At 43.3% G+C, this 16,605-nt stretch overlaps 2 protein-coding genes across 2 annotated transcripts in view; one reads left to right on the top strand and one right to left on the bottom strand.

Annotated features, from left to right (window-relative positions):
• Nucleotides 1-2,007, bottom strand: part of TNFRSF11B (TNF receptor superfamily member 11b) — a 29,185-nt gene extending 27,178 nt beyond the window's left edge. The window contains exon 1 of the mRNA XM_029222910.1: nt 1,591-2,007. Coding sequence (XP_029078743.1) covers nt 1,591-1,620 — 30 coding nt within the window. The 5' untranslated portion in view covers nt 1,621-2,007. The remainder of the gene's footprint in view (nt 1-1,590) is intronic.
• Nucleotides 1-16,605, top strand: part of COLEC10 (collectin subfamily member 10) — a 166,265-nt gene that overhangs the window by 28,341 nt on the left and 121,319 nt on the right. The window lies entirely within an intron of this gene.

Genomic DNA, 16,605 nt, shown 5'->3' with positions numbered 1-16,605 from the left:
AGTCAATTGTGGTGTAGCCATGCAATGGAATACTACACAGCAGTGAAAATGGATGCGCTTTTGTACATCCAACACTGGAGACGATCTCACAGTAGAATCTTAAGTGAAAGCAAACAGATACAAAAAAGTACATAAAGTTCATTTATATAAAGTTCAAATATAAGCAAAACTTATCTCTGGCATTAGAAGTCAGAATATTGATTCCTCTAGCCACAGCCGTAGTGGTGACAGGGAGAAAGCCCAGGAAGCTTCTAGGGTGCTGGTAATGTGGTGTTCTTTGATCTGGGTGCTGGCTCACAAGTGTTCACTTTGAGAAACTCAAACACTTAAGATTTGTGCAATTCTCTATGTGTGTCCTGTTTTAATAAAGCTTCACTTTTTAAAAAGTTCTCCATACTATCCATATTGGTGGAGTTATTTTATATAATATACATATATACATACACACATACACATATAGGTATTATCTGTAGTGGTACATAAGATTAGCATACTTAAGTGGGGACTCCTGTTAATCTACCTTTTCTTTAGCGACTTTGCTATTTATTTACTTATTTATGTTTGTGTGTCCCAGGAACTAATTGGAAGACTTCCTAGCCTTCCATTCACTCTTTGTGGGTTGGACATTGATATTCATGCAGTTACTGCAACAACTTCCAAAACACATATGTGGCTTAAATATGGATTTTCCTATCCTTTCATGAATGTCTGATTCATGTCTCAATGCATTCCACACTCTAGTGACATAAAGGAAATAAGCCATTGGTCATAGAATAATCTACATACAAATCTTATTAATTTGATTGGTCAAAATCCAAATTAAAAACAAAAAAAGAAGCTAAAAGTTACAGAGATTCCTTCTTTTCCAAATTGTATGTGTAAAATAACTTTTAGCTCTATTTAGTGCTGAACTTCAATTATTTAATATATTTTAGAACCTAGTTAACATTATCTCACACTACATTGAAATTGAGAACTGAAATATCCCATTTTGATAATAAAAAGTTAGTAAAATGTTAAACTGCACAGTAAAGAATGTGTGTGCATGTGTGATCTTTTCTCTGGTGCCACTTATTCAAAATTTCCTATAGCATTTGCTTAAGTGGGGAATGAGCCTAATGATGTATCATATATTCACTGCATCCAAACTTTATTCTAATTACAATAGTTTTAAGGAAATTGACATCTCCCAACTTATCTTGATTCTAAGAGACCACTTTATTGCTAATGTTAATAATAATGATGATGATGATGCTCAGGTTAACTAATCAAAGATGGTATGAACCATCTGAGATGAAGAGAGACAATAAATAGAATGGATAAAAAATCATTCAAATAAAAATGGTCCAGAGCTCGTCTCTTCTCCATAAACCCAGCAGGAACTTTCCAGTGTAAAGGGACACCCTAGGAGAAGCACAATCAGCTTGAAAGAGGTCTCCTGTTCCAACCTGACCCCAAATCTCTCCTGGGAGAGGAAGCAAGTCGAGCTTTTTCCCCATCAATCCTCGGGGAGGTCGAGAGACCGGGAGGCGAGAAGCCTCCCCAGGCGCCCGGGACACCGGTGCCCGCGTCCCCGGACCAGGGACTTACCACGAGCGCGCAGCACAGCAACTTGTTCATTGTGGTCCCCGGGAAACCTCAGGCGCTCAGAGGCGGCGGCTGCGGGGTGAGCGCTCCGGTGCGTCTCTGCAGCCCGTGCACTCATCACGTTATATATAGTGTCCCGGCAACAGGAAGTATCGGCTTCGCTTTGATCCTTCGTTCCCTATCTGGACCAAAGTTTGCACCTTTCTTTTTTAGGAACCTTGGGCGGGAGCGGGGGAGTGGGGCTGGGGTCCGGGATTAACGCTTTCAGAGCCAGGGCGGAAAGAAACGGCGCGGTGGGGGGTGGGGGGCGGTGGGCGGTACTGGGACGGGGATGTCTGGCCCCTGGGAGGCGGAAAAAAAAAAAAAGCCACCGGGCTACGGAACAAGGCGGCTGCTGTCTACGCGCGGCTCTGAGGTTTCCTGACCCCTTCCCGCCAGCGGCCGGCCTCCTGGCAGCCGCGGCCGGCGGTGGGAGGGCTGGGCGCACGCTGGGTAGCTGCTGTGCTGGGCTTCTCCACCCCGAGCGTCAGATTCAGCCAAGATCCGGGCGCAGCCTGCAGTGCGTCCCAGACACCGTATTCCACTCTTGTCTGATCCCCTTCTCAGCCGTTTCTGAGCCCTCCAATAACAAGCCTTCTTATTCACGCACCGCACTGTCTCAGAGCACTGCTCTGGGAGTTTGCAGTCATTAATCTCCAAGGTTGCATAGACATGTAGAAGAAACTCCTCTAACTTGTCTGGTCCTAAAGCCCATGCTTTTTCCTCTTCACCGTTTGTCGCCTGGGGTAGTTAGAGCCAGAGATAATCAGCCCAGGAAAACTTCCTGCCTAGGGCAGGAAACACCTTGCAAGCTGCGGGATACATTCGCAGCTGTTTTCTTCATCAACACCATCATCATCAAAGGGTCATTGGTACCTTCTTGTCCTACCTACTGAACTTCTGGAGTTGCCTCTTCGAAGTCTTTCCACCGCCCCCAAGCTGTTGGCGGAAGTCTGGTGCTTTTCCTGAAGTGTTCTTGTCTCCCCCATCCACTCCCACCAGCTGCTTAGCTGAAAGTTGGACTTGATGACGTCTAAAGTGTAGACCCATTTTGAGGGCTTGCAGTTTACTGATTTGCTCTCAGGTTGCTACCAGAACTCTTTGCTTGCGGATGCTGAAAAACCACTGCAGAGCCAGTCTCCCCAACAGGGCCAGGTGTTCAGTTCTGTCTCCTGAGAAGGTCAATTTCTGCTTTTCACCAGAGTTCAAGGAGAGGAAGGTGAAGAGAATCAGAAGAGTGGCGCCAGGGGCAAGTATTACCAGCAGGGGTCAGAGTATCTGCCCTTTCAAACCCACATCTTTCCACCCGGAGGTCCAAGTGGATCCATACACAAGAGTAGAAAATATTTAGAGGGAAAGAATTCAGCTCTTCTGCTCTGACTGTGAATTACAGAAGACAGAAGGTCCTATTCAGCTTTCTCTCTCCAGAGCCTGGTGGTTTCTTAAGTGAACTAGTGAAAGAATGAAGTGAAAGAATGAAGGTCAGGGAGTGGGGACAAAGTGGTATGACTCTAGACCTGCCCCTCAGCTTTTTTTTTTTAAAGATAGATTTTATTCATTTCTTAAAATTTTATTTATTTTTGGTTGCGTTGGGTCTTTGTTGCCGCACAGGGACTTTCTCTAGTTGCGGCGAACGGGGGCTACTCTTCATTGCGGTGCACAGGCTTCTCATTGCGGTGGCTTCTCTTGTGGAGCACGGGCTGTAGGCATGTGGGCTCAGCAGTTGTGACTTGCAGACTCTGGAGCGCAGGCTCAGTAGTTGTGACGCACAGGCTTAGTTGCTCCGAGGCATGTGGGATCTTCCCGGACCAGGCCTCGAACCCCTGTCCCCTGCATTGGCAGGCAGATTCTTAACCAGTGTGCCACCAGGGAAGCCCTGCCCCTCAGCTTTTGAACTTCAGTTTGACACCTACAATCTGAGCTACTAGCACCTAGACTGACCATGGGACTCAAGTAAATTTGAGTGTTAGTAGTTAAGCACTATATAAATGGCAGTATTACTGTCTTTCTCAGGATAATGTTTGTCTGGGATACTATCTGAAGGCATTTTCCTTGAACTGTCATATAACGCTAATGTGCAGGAGTCAAGCCTTGGGGAAAACTGATCAAGGATTGAATCCCGCAGTGTTAACCCTGGGAAAGTTTTATGACTGCCTAAGCCTCAGTTTGCTCATCTGTAAGATAAAAATAGTACTGCTATTACAGAAATGTGGGAAGGAGCAAATGAAAGCATTTTAAAAAGTATTCCATAAATGAGATTAATCACTAATTGTGAGCGCTAAATAAAGGAATGCATGTAAGATAACTCAGCACAGTGCCTGGGCCATAGGAAATATTTACTAAATTACAGCGCTGATTATTCTCGGGGAGTAAGTAAGATACCAGGCTTTACAGCCAGACTGACTCCTATACTTGAACCCCAGATCTACTACATCCTGCCTCTATGACCCCGGGCAAGTTTTAACTAACTTATTTGTGTTTCTGTTTGGTGTCTTAATCAGTATAATGAGGATAAAAATCATACCGCCCTCCGAGGATTATGAGGGTTATTATGAGGATTACATTGGATAAAACATGTAAATCACTCAACATAGTGTTTAGCACGTAGTAAGTGCTCACTAACTCTAGCTGTGGTTATCATTCTTATCCGAGGTGCTCGTAGAGACATTTATAGAAGCACAAGGTAAGTCGGGACTACAAGCTCCTGAGGGCAGGAATCATATGTTTTCCTATGATATTCCTTGAAACTTTTAGCTCAGCGTCTGGCCTCCCTGTAACTATTTGAGAAAAGCCGGGGCACCATTTGTCTAGAGTCACAAAATAGTCTGTGTATTGACTGTGCATGTCGGGGCCTGACCGTGGGCTGTTTATTAATCACCCACTGCCAGGAAACAGACACTCTGAGTTATCACTCACGTCGTTTGTTATAGGAGCAATCTGGCCAGTCCCCCTGGCTCTTCCCATGTGACCCACTACAGTGAGTAGCAGGCCCTGAACACTCAGAAGCTGGAGTTCACCTTAAGCCTGGATTGGAAGGGACCCGGGCATTCGGGACTGAATCCAAGTGGAAATGTCTGAACATTCACTTGGCAGACAGACTACACCCATCTTCCTGTGACAGATCCTTCACTGGCAGGGGCCATTGAACAGAGTGGCCCGTAAATTTAACCTTCTGTTTCTGGGCCCCAGAGACGTGTGATGTTGACTTTCTAGGTCATCTAATCAGATGACCCTCATCTTCTCTTCCCTGAACTCTTGAGTTTGACCCCATGTTGAACACATTTTCACTGCACGTGTTTCTGATGGCCCTTGCTTCTGTTTCAGCCATTTGTATGGCTTAAAGAAATCGTGCCTGAATATTGGGAAGCCCAGGAGGAAAACACTTCCACTCTTCAGCACAGCAGCAAAGCACCTGATACAGGAGGCCATTTATAATCATCGTTATAACAGAAATGCCTGAAACGCAGGACAGGGGTTGATTTAGGTCCTTTGGGAGACCAGGCACACAGTGGGCTCTGAAGTGACTGATTGAATGTCTAGAACATATTACACCTGAGCTCCCACACCTGAAAACTGGAAATACAAGTTCTGAGGTTACGTAGAGGAAAGGTTATTAACTAGAAGAACAAGAACATATTCCTTGTTATTTCATTGTTAGTAAATCTTTTTCTGATCTTGTAGGAGAAGGAACAGAAAGAAAAGAGGAGAAATATGCAGTTAGCCTATTGATTTTCTTTTATTAATGTTTGCCCGTTTCTTCATTAACAAACACAATTTTAACTATTAATATTCTACACAAAGCTATTTGACTTTCAAGGTGTTATAGACTCTGTACAGAAATGGACATGTACTTGCTTTAAAAATAACGTGCAGAAAGGCAAGCACTTTCTGCTTGAGTAAGTCACCCATTGTTTAAGGATCTGGAAGTGTTGCCAGGGGTCAGTAAGGGCTAGTTATGGTTTCCCACTCAAGCGTAGTGTGACTTCAACATTGTCAGTCATTCGTTAAAATAACGCTTTCGTTGAAAGCTCGTATTAATCAAACAATCACACAAATATAAATACATGGAAAGAAATAAGGTACAGTTGGAGCAACTGAGCCAGTATGATTTTAAGCCACATCTCGTGTATATTAACTAGTAGTGAGAAGATAGCCCTTGGGCAGGAAGGACAGGGTGTCAGCAGACCTCGAGGTGAGAGGAAGAGAGTTGTAATTTCCAGCAACTAGGAGAAGCCCAGTAAGGCTGGTACATGGAGAGCAAGGTGCTGCCTGGGCTGGAAGAGGCTGCAGAGCCGAGTGGACAGTGGTGAGGCTGCAAAGTGTAATTGATTCTAGTCTTTCTCCAAAAAACCATAGCAAGCGCTGGAGGGTTTAAGCACAGGAGTGACATGATCATTATAGCTTCTGTGGGATAGAAATTCTCTGACCTTCATCCTGTCAGCCTCAGGGTCATAGGTCCAAACGTAGTCATACAAGAGAAAGCCCTCTTAAACTAAAAATCACAGCATAAATTGAAAAGTATTTTTATTAGCTTAACTAAGTTTAAGCTTTTTTAAATGCCTGCATATGGTAAAAATTCAAATAGTATTAACACATACACAGTGGAGGGTAAATTTCCATTTCGCTTCAGACCTCCACTGCCCATTTACAGAAGCTTCTACTATTAATGATTTTTGTGTGATTGTTCAGATCATATACAAATACATGTTTATGGATAGATATCCTGTTGTTTCGTGCAGAAAGGAGCATCCACTACAGTGTTCCAAAGGTTGCTTCTCCCCTTGACCCTGTTTCTGTTCCATACCAGCACTGTGTCTGAGGGCTTCAAAAGAGAGAACTTAATACATGATGGAACTGGTTACACAGGTTATAGAATCGCTGAGAAGTCAAACAGAGGATGATGAGGCAACCAAGACGTGAGCAACAGCGTGAAGCTATTACCTCCCTACCGTGGTGGGTCAAAGGGAAGAGTTGGGGGCTTGTCTCACCAGGAGGAAGCCGGAGCCGCAGTGGCTCTGTCCAGTGGGATCTGAGCTCTATGGAGACAGAGTTGCAGTCAGAAATACTGCCCCTCAAATATCCTTCAAGAGCTTTCCATTGGCCAAGCACAGGCAGGTACCCGCAGACATGGGATGCAGCATGAGCTGGTGGGCTCTCCCGTGATACAGAGAAGAACAGGGGGATGATTTGTGAGGGTAAACTGACCAAGGATGGGCACAGACATATATACAAATGTCCCATTCTTTTTCACTGTAGTACAATACTCTAGCGTATGACTATATCGTAATTTACTTAACTAGTGCTCTACTGATGGACAGTTCAGCTGCTTCCAGTATTTTTCTATTACAAACCATGCAGCAGTGAGTATTACTATGTGTCCATCTTTGCACATTTAGGTGAGTGGACTTTTTAAGGATAAACTCTTTGAAATGTAATCGGGACCTTTGTCCCAATTTTTTGGTATATGTATTTTACATTTTGTGTATGTATTTTACATTTTGATAGGTATTGGCAGACTGTCTCCCAAACACCTTACTATTCTTAGTATTAATCTTACCACTTTGTGTGTGTGTGCAGGAGGGATAACTTTACAATAAGTGAATACTACTCCCTGTAACCCATGTCACATAGCATTGGAAGGAGCACTTCATTCTTTAAGCGGGAAGGCTGGTCTTTCAAGCTCTATAAAGAAAGCTGCCTCATTTATGATTCAGGGCTTAGCAACTTGTGTCAGCCCACCAGGAGAAGTGGAGGGTGGGAAATTTGTCTTAGCTTGTCTTAGTATATCAAAATACCATAGATTGGGTGGCTTAAAGTCCAATGGTCCCCGAACTTTTTGGCAACAGGGACCAGTTTCGTGGAAGACAATTTTTCCATGGACGGGATGGGGCAGGTGGTGCAGGCGGGAACACGAGCCGTGGGGAGCGATGGGGAATGGTGGGGAGTGGTGGGGAGCGATGGGGAGCGGTGGGGAGCTGTGGGGAGCGGATGGGAGCAATGGGGAGCGATGGGGAGTGGCAGATGAAGCTTCGCTCACTCGCCCGCCGCTCACCTCCTGCCGTGTGGCCCGGTTCCTAACGGGCCGCAGACTGGTACCCGCCTGCAGCCCGGGGGTTGGGGACCCCTGGCTTAAACAGCAGACATGTATTTTCTCAGAGTTTTGGAGGCCAGAAGTTTGATATTGGGGTATCAGCTTCTGGTGAGTCCTCTTTTTCTGGCTTGTAGGTGGCCAGTATCTCGCCGTGTGCTAGCATGACCTCTTCTTTGTGTGTGTCTTCAGAGAGAGAGATCTCTCTCTTCCTCTTCTTAGCAGTTCTATAGAACACCACCCTTATGACCTCATTTAACCTTATTTACCTCCTAAGTGCCCTATCTCCAAATATAGTTTGCATCGGGGGTTAGGACTTCAACAAAGGAATTTGGGGGGACACAATTCAATCCATAGCAGCATAGTTCTATTCCACTCTGTTAGGATTTATAGTCCCATGATTAATTTTCAAGGGAATTTAGACTTTCGCAATACTTGCTAGAGTGCACACTAAATATTGTGAATACAGAACTGTAAAGTCACACTTTTTCTCTCCCTCAAATTTCTTTTTTCCTCCTTTTCTGGATTCTCTTTTCCCCCTTCAGTCTAAGAAAATAACCTCCACAGTTCAGGTAGTTTCACTTTATGATTATACTTCCTTCCAAAATGCATCACCCATTCTCAGATTCTGGTTTCTCTGACTGTATGAGTTTGGCAAGCTACTAGCAGGGGGAAAATCTTGTACATTCTTTGATAAAGGTTCTTAATAGTAGAGCTCAATTACGTTAAATAGCATAGTATATACCCTGCCTGCTTGAACAGAGGAGAACATATATCAAGCCTTTCCGTGCATGCAAAACCCATCACAATTTTCTGTTTGAAATTTCTGTCAAGACAGTGCCAAATTCATGTTAATTCTGGGTGGGGAAGTTTGGAAAAAGAAAAAAAAAAATCTCAATAGACCGAAACATGGTGTCTGTCATTCCTCTGCAGCCAGAAGAAGAAACTTAACTCCTTGCTTATAAACACTTTGACCTTGTCTGCCAATAGCTCCAGTCACTTCAGCCGGGGTTTTCTGAAACTTAGATACCCATCTAGTGTCTACTCAGTCCCAGGAAATGGGTTCCTTAATTAAACAGGGATGCATATCCCAAACAACCACTCACCTGAAGGCTTCTGAACAAATATATCTGATATCTGCATATCAGAAGAGTGTTAGAAAATACTGCCTGCCTACTCAGAGTTTCCTCTTCAAAAGTCCTTCAGGAAATTTGGTCATCTCTAGTGTCAATTCAAAGATTCTCCCCCTCCCCCCAACCCTCGTGCAATTTGTCTGCACCTGGCTAATGAAAATATGATAGATAAGAATTCTTAGAACCATTTTCTTAGTAGTCATTTAGGTGCTTCTACCTGGGAAAGTCCCCTCCTTTAACTGAAACAAACGTTTAGAAAGAAAAGTTTTGATGTGATAATTTTCAGAAAAACTAGCCTGCGAGAGAGAATTGCTTCCTGAAACAAGAGTTTGCCTAGAAAAGACTTAGCCTAAAGGAGCATCTGTAGGTGAATATTAAGCTTAAGAGGGAGATGAGGTTATTTAATATTCAGCTGAAGGGGCACTATTAACATAACCAGTTTCAGTACACAAAAAGTACTTTATCGTTTATTTATTCAACAAATAAATGATAAAGTACTTAGTACCTAGTAGGTACCAGACACTGCACCCCCGATATAGACAGAAATAGTTACCACACTTCAGAAGCTTTCAGTCAGGTTGAGGAGAGAGAGTAATGAAATAAATCAGGAAATAAACGCTTTGGATGGTGATAAGCCAGTTTCAGAGAGTGATAAGAGGGTTGAAGTCCATAATTCAAGTTAGTGTAATGGTGTGTGCCTAGAAAGGGGCTACTTTAGCTATTTCTTTTTTTATAGATTTTTAAAAATATTTATTTATTTGGTTGTGCCGGGTCTTAGTTGCGGCTCGCAGGCTCCTCAGTTGCAGCATGTGGGCTCCTTGGTTATGGCATGCAAACTCTTAGTTGTGGCATGCAAGTGGGATCTAGTTCCCTGACCAGGGATCGAACCCGGGCCCCCTGTGTTGGGAGAACGGAGTCTTATCCACTGCGCCACCAAGGAAGTTCCTAGCTGAGTTTCTTAGGGAAAGGCTCTCTAAAGAAGCAACTTCTGATCAGACAATGGAATGATGAGGGCATTGCATATTCTGGGAGGTGGAACCGAAGCCCTCCAGGTAGAGCAAAGAGCAAGTGTGGTAACGCGGGTGAGAAATGTCAGTGGGCTAAAGCTAAGGGAATGAGAGTGAGATTTAAACCATATGATGTGCTCAGAGAGGTGGGCAGGGCCAGACCATGCAGTGTCCAGTGGTGTAGCAACAATGCCTCCATCAGGCAAACAAGTATTCCTAGAATCAGAGGTAGAATACAGGACAGTTCAGGGATCAAATCTAGGGCATTGATACTAAAAATATTTTATTTCTAAATATTTTGTTGTTCTTGATGTTATTGTAAAGGGGATTTCTTTCTTAGTTTCTCTTTCAGATAGTTCATTGTTAGTATATAGAAATGCAACTGATTTTGTGAGCTGATTTTATATCCTGAAACTTTACTGAATTTATTAGTTCTATCAGCTATTTGCTGGCGTCTTTAGGGTTTTCTGTATATAAGATCATGCCATCTGCAAACGGATCATTTTACTTCTTCCTTTCCAATTTGAATACCTTTTATGTGTTTATTTATTTACTTTGGCCTAACTGTTGTGTCTAGGACTTCCAGTACTATGTTAAATAGAAGTGGTGAGAGTGGACATCCTTGTCTTGTTTCTGATCTTAGAGAAAATGCTTTTAACCTTTCACTATTAAGCATAACAACGGATATCAAAGAAATACAAATGATCGTAAGAGGCTACTATGAACAGTTGTATGCTAACACACTGAAAAACCTTGAAGAAATGGAAAACTTCTTAGAAACATACAACCCATCAAGACTAAAATCAGGAAGAAATAGAAAATCTGAACATACCAATTACCAGTAAGGAGATTAAATCAGTAATCAAAAATCTCCCAACAAATAAAAGTCCAGGACTAGATGGCTTCACAGGTTAATTCTACGAAATATTTAAAGAAAAATGTTACCAGTCCTTCTCAAACACTTCCAAAAAATTGAAGAGAAAGGAACACTTTGAAACTCATTTTATGAGGCTAGCATTACCCTGCTATCAAAGCCAGGCAACATTACAAGAAAAGAAAATTACAGGTCAATATCCCTGATGCGTACAGATGCAAAAATCCTCAACAAAATGCTAGCGAACCAAATTCAATGGCACATTAAAAGGACTCAACATGATTAAGTGGGATTTATCCCTGGGATGGAAGGATTGTTCAACATATGCAAATCAATAAATGTGACACAGGGCATGAACAGAATGAGAGATAAAAATTATATGATCATTTCAATAGAGGCAGAAAAAACGTTTGACAAAAATTCAACATCCTTTCATAATAAGAGCTCTCAGCATATTAGGTATAGAAAGAATGTACCTCAACATGATAAACGTCACATACGACAAGCCTAGAGCTAACATACTCGCTGATCCTAAAAATAAAGGACAGAGAATTGGCTATATTCTGTATTCCTACAGGGTGTAGAGGATGTTAAAATATTTTAGCCAGACGTTCCTCCACATATTTTTTCATTACTACACCCAAAGGAGAAATTTTTAAGTCAATTTAACTTGAGAGAAATTAAATACTAAGGCATAAGATGTTTTCAGGTAGGGTTGTGCTTTGGAAGAACGTGAAACCCTCGCAATATTTCAAGCTTTTTTTACCCCTCCCCAACCAAACAAATTTTGCCCGCTTGCGGAATATATGTCTCCCACTGAGAATGCATGCTTTAGCCAATCCCGTGACTTAAATACCTATGATTTCACCCATGGGAGCCCATTTTACCACGATTATGCTAAGGAAGGAAGTCTTTGGTATTGCTGGAAGATGGACAGCGCTGAATTCCTGGCATGTGGACCTTCTGTTGAAATGCTAATTCACCCTCTGGAAAGTGGGAATCCTGGTTAAATCAACTGTCTACATGTACAGGGTAGATTAACATGACTACTGTGTATATAACATCACACTGCGCCAAAACATTGGAAAATAAATTTCAGACATACTAACAGGCACTCAGAGCAAGGGAGTGGCCGAGAAAAGAGTTGTGTACAGGGAATAGTTTAGACTGTGATGGAAGAGAAAGGATGGGATCTGGCTCTGGAGGAATGTAAACAATGTGTAAATGAAAAGCAGTTTCATTTACAAATTCTGTCACTACAGTTCCTCCTCTAGTACGTGAAATGGCCTTTGAAGGTTCGTATTTCTGTAGGTACCACATGGCAGTCAATAAGAATTATGTAGTCGATAGAACCTGAGAAGAGTCAAGGTCACCTTTTGGGTCCTGGTAGGAAGGACATTATCTGTGTTATGATTTTTTCTCTTAAAAGACATGTCGCTTCTGCTGGGGGGAGTTCCAGTAGAGGCACAGACATACTTACACTTCTAAACCAGACCATTTGAAAGGATTTTGCACAGTGGGACCAAAAGCTGGTCCTAGGCATCATGACTTAGTGGTTCTAACCCCAGTCACTGTGCAGTAGGAGAAAGCCTCTTTGCAGGAGAAAGCCTCATGACTGGGGCTTTCAGGTTCATAAGATCTGTGGGTCTTCTGGCCAAAAAAACCATATGTAAGTTCACATAAATTTTGTATTCACTTTCAGAAGGTTCATGACCTATGACTCCAGTAGGGAAACTGATTTGGAATATGATGAAACATTTTGTGGCACCGTTTTAAAGAGATGTTTGTACCTTGGTTAGTAATAATATTGTTGTATCATCATTTGTCATGTTTCAATATTTATATTTCCTGGGTTCTCGTCTAGGTTACCCATCCTGAATTTTCAATGTTACATAAATGAGGGTTGTTTTCTCCTCACTAGTGCATCATTGTACTAACTGAGTCTATAAATGGGCTCACCCTTTGACACTGTGTACTCCCAACACAGCTCAGATCTCAGGGCAGCAGGTGTGGGATGTGTGATTGAGTCATTCAAGGATCTCAAAGAAATATTTGTTAGAGGGAGCAGCAAACAGTGACTGATTCAGTAGCTCCTTGGCTTCCAAACAACCTGGTACTTACCACAGTTTACATTTGAAGGAAGCTCTGCTGCTTCTTTAGTGGTTGTTAGATGTTGGGGAGATGAATGGAACACAAAAGCAGAAGTCCCAAGGGGCAGGCACAGTGGGAAGTGTGGAAGAGGGGGTTTTTGTGGCCTTCCTTTCAAACTCAAGTAAGATAAGGTTTAGGTAGCTTCGAATAAAGATCAGTTTAGTAGCAAAAGTAGTCAAGACATTTGGGGCGCTTTTACATGAAACACAATAGAGCAGAGTGTAGCTCCGGTTCTGAGGCTGGACTCTCTGCATCTGAATCTTTGCTGCCTTGCTCTGTGTCCTTACATTTCTCTGGGTCTTAGTTTCTCTATCTATACGGTGGAGAAGCTAATAACAGTATTCATTTCTTAAGATTGTTCTGAGTATTAAACGGGAATATACATGTGAGGCACCTAGAACAATGCCTGGCAGGCAGTAAGCTCTCCACAAACATCAACACTTCTCTGTAATCAAATTCACCAAGGTATTACTTTAGAATGATTGTACCTGTGCTGCGTGGACACGGCTGTCTAGGCCATCGTAAGGAGAGATTTTATAGTTTCAAAGACTGTTCATGCTACAGTTACTACCTATTTAAAAGTATAAACTAGATTTTTTTTTTTTTTTTGCGGTACGCGGGCCTCTCACTGTTGTGGCCTCTCCCGTTGCGGAGCACAGGCTCCGGACGCGCAGGCTCAGCGGCCATGGCTCACGGGCCCAGCCGCTCCGCTGCCTGTGGGATCTTCCCGGACCGGGGCACGAGCCCGCGTCCGCTGCATCGGCAGGCGGACTCTCAACCACTGCGCCACCAGGGAAGCCCTAAACTAGATATTTAAAGCAGAAAATCTCCCCCAGCAACCATGGCAGTCAAATCAGCTGAGGCGTACGCATCCAGGAGTGCCTGCAAAGTGTTCAATCCTGTGCAAGCACTGAGGAAACCTATGGAAAGTGGATGTCCAGGTGTCTTCCTTGCCTTCTGGGAGTTTATCACCTGGTCTCTTAATCAGAGCTTGGCTTACACTATTACACACGCTTTAAAAAATTACAGCAAAGAAGTGGTACAGGAGGTCAGAAGGCATAATGATACGAATATGGTATGAAGTCTTTAGGAGTTGAGGGGGTAGGAAGGATACATTTGAAATGGGATTGATGGTGTGTGTGGGGATGGGGCGGGAGGCTACCTGAAAAGGCTTCCTGAAAGAGAAGAGCTTTGAAAAATAAGCAGGCTTTTTAAAAATTATGATTATTTATTTATTTATTTAGGCTGCGCTGGGCCTTAGTTGTGGCATGTGGGCTTAGTTGCGGCATGCATGCGGGATCTAGTTCCCCAACGAGGGATCAAATCTGGGGCCCCTGCATTGGGAGCGTGGAGTCCCACCCACTGGGCCACCAGGGAGGTCCTGAAAAATGAGCAGGCTTTTAAGAGGCAGATATGAGAAAGAAATGGATTCCAGGCAGGAAAAACTAGGCTCCTGGAGGCCCAGACATGGGCAGGGGTGGGGTGTGTTGGTGGTGGTGATGGAAGAATGGGTAGTGCAGGGTGCATGGTCCCAGCAGAGGGAAGGTGAGAGGCGCAGGTGCGAGAGGACCTTGTCTTTGTGCTAAAGCAGCAGAGAAGGAAGAGGCTGAGGAAGTGTGGATGACTTTGAATGCCAGGTGCTACTGTTGTTTTATGGGCAATGGAGGCTCAAAGGGTTTTTGAGCATGATCAAAACTGTGCTTAAGAGATCATTTGTAAACCCCTTTATTCTTTTTTTTCCCTCTTTTTTTTTTTCACTTTATTCTTTTTGAAGTGCTTTTTCCATACCTTATTTCACTGAGTCCTTAAAGCAAGACAGTGCAAAATGTAAAGGAGCCATTCTTTGCCTCATTTTTGCCTCATATTTTTCTAGCCACACCATATACATTGCCAATAAAGCAGAAAGATCAAAAGATTATCCTGTTTGCTCCCAGAGAAGGATTAGGAGGAAGGGGATGGGAAAATATGCACCCCCTGTGAACCACTCTGCAAAGCTACCTGTCTGGAAACAAAATCTGCTTTCCATTCCAAACTGCATCAGAAGTTTAAATAAGAATGATATTCTTATTCCTAAAGTATATCTATATTGTCATGCTAACTTTAAATATACCCTCTTATTTTATCATTTAAGCCATAAGACACAATCCAACATTTGTACAGTTCTTTTTTAAATTTTTGTTTGTTTATTTATTTATTTATGGCCCCGAGACTTGTGGGATCTTCGTTCCCCGACCAGGGATTGAACCTAGCCCTCGGCAGTGAGAGCAAGGAGTCCTAACCACTGGACCGCCAGGGAACTCCCTGTACAGTTCTTTTAAATCAACAGGATATCATGAGATCATTTAATCATTTAATCTTTGACCAATAACGGACAGGTAGATAAGTTAAATATTTCTATTAGAAAATTAGAAAAATTAGGAAAGTAGCACTCAGAGAGAACCAGAGACCAGTCCCAGGTGGCAAAGTTAGCAAGAAATAGACTTGAAATTAAAGCAAGAGCTTGAACTCTAGATTCACAACTTCCATGCTCCATTATATTTTGCTAACTGTTTCTGCTTAACTGAATTCAAGCTATTATCCATCATTTGACGGTAGGCTTCTATAAGTTAAAGGGTATTTTCAACTCTCATCAGAACTGTTCCTTGTCTGATTATTTGAGGCCTGTGGGCAGGTACCAAGATGGGAGATTATAAGTGGCTCGTCTGATACGGGAGCTGGCTCGGTCTGCACGATGCAAAAACTGGTGAACAGCATTATAAGACCCTGCCATGGCTGACTTGACTATGAGACATGTTGCACTATGTTGATTTTTTTGGTCTGCCTTCCTCTCCTCCCTTCTTCCACTCCCTTCACTCCCGGGCTGGAGGAGCAGAGAGAGCCTAACACGGGCGCTCTACCTTTTCTGGCTGGCTCTCCATCTGCGTCAACGTGGTGTTGGCTTTGGCGCCTCGGCGGTTGGACTCGAGACCATTTTTGGGCAGCTGGGATGATTCCTTTCTAATGGTTTCTTGACCTGTGAAACCAGGAAAAGATTATTTTTGCTTAGAGAGACCTCAAAATTTCAATGGGGAGTTTGGTTTTGGACATTTTTTAATGCCCTGCTTAGTTCTCAAGTAATGAAAAAAGCTAAAGCATTTTCAGAGAAGTGACTTTGCAGGTTGGCATGTCAGTTCATGGGCCTACAGCTGATCTCATGCTCTCCGAGGCACACCTGTCTGAAGGAAGCAGGCAGATCAATGCCCCCCCCCCTGCTGTTTTGTATTACCTAAAGGCAGCCCTCCCACAGAGCAGTGGTGGATGTAAATTCTGGCACCCATGAAAAAGTGTTGAGAAACATCTGCAGTCTCTTTAAAACCTTATAAAGTTAACAGCTTTCCATGGAGAGGGACTGCTGGAACAGCACATGCAAATCAAACTGGATGAGTAACCACCTATGGTAGAGATTAACTAGTGTGATGGAGAAAGCCCAAGATGAGGACTAACCTGCTTATTCCATGGGATGTTCCCTGTGCTCCAAGGAGCGGTAATCGTCTCTGAATCTATTGCCAGTTAACACTCGAAAGAAGTTTTGTTGAGTGAATAGATGGATGCCTAATGTATCTATCACCAGGGCTTTTTTTTTTTTTTTTTTTTTGCGGTACGTGGGCCTCTCACTGTTGTGGTCTCTCCCGTTGCGGAGCACAGGCTCTGGACGCGCAGGCTCAGCGGCCATGGCTCACGGGCCCT

The sequence above is a fragment of the Monodon monoceros genome, unplaced genomic scaffold, assembly GCF_005190385.1.
Source record: "Monodon monoceros isolate NGI ecotype Baffin Bay Population unplaced genomic scaffold, NGI_Narwhal_1 Super_Scaffold_14, whole genome shotgun sequence".
Taxonomy (NCBI): Eukaryota; Metazoa; Chordata; class Mammalia; order Artiodactyla; family Monodontidae; genus Monodon; species Monodon monoceros.
Note: the sequence above shows the minus strand (reverse complement) of the source record. Positions and strands in the feature narration are given on the sequence as shown.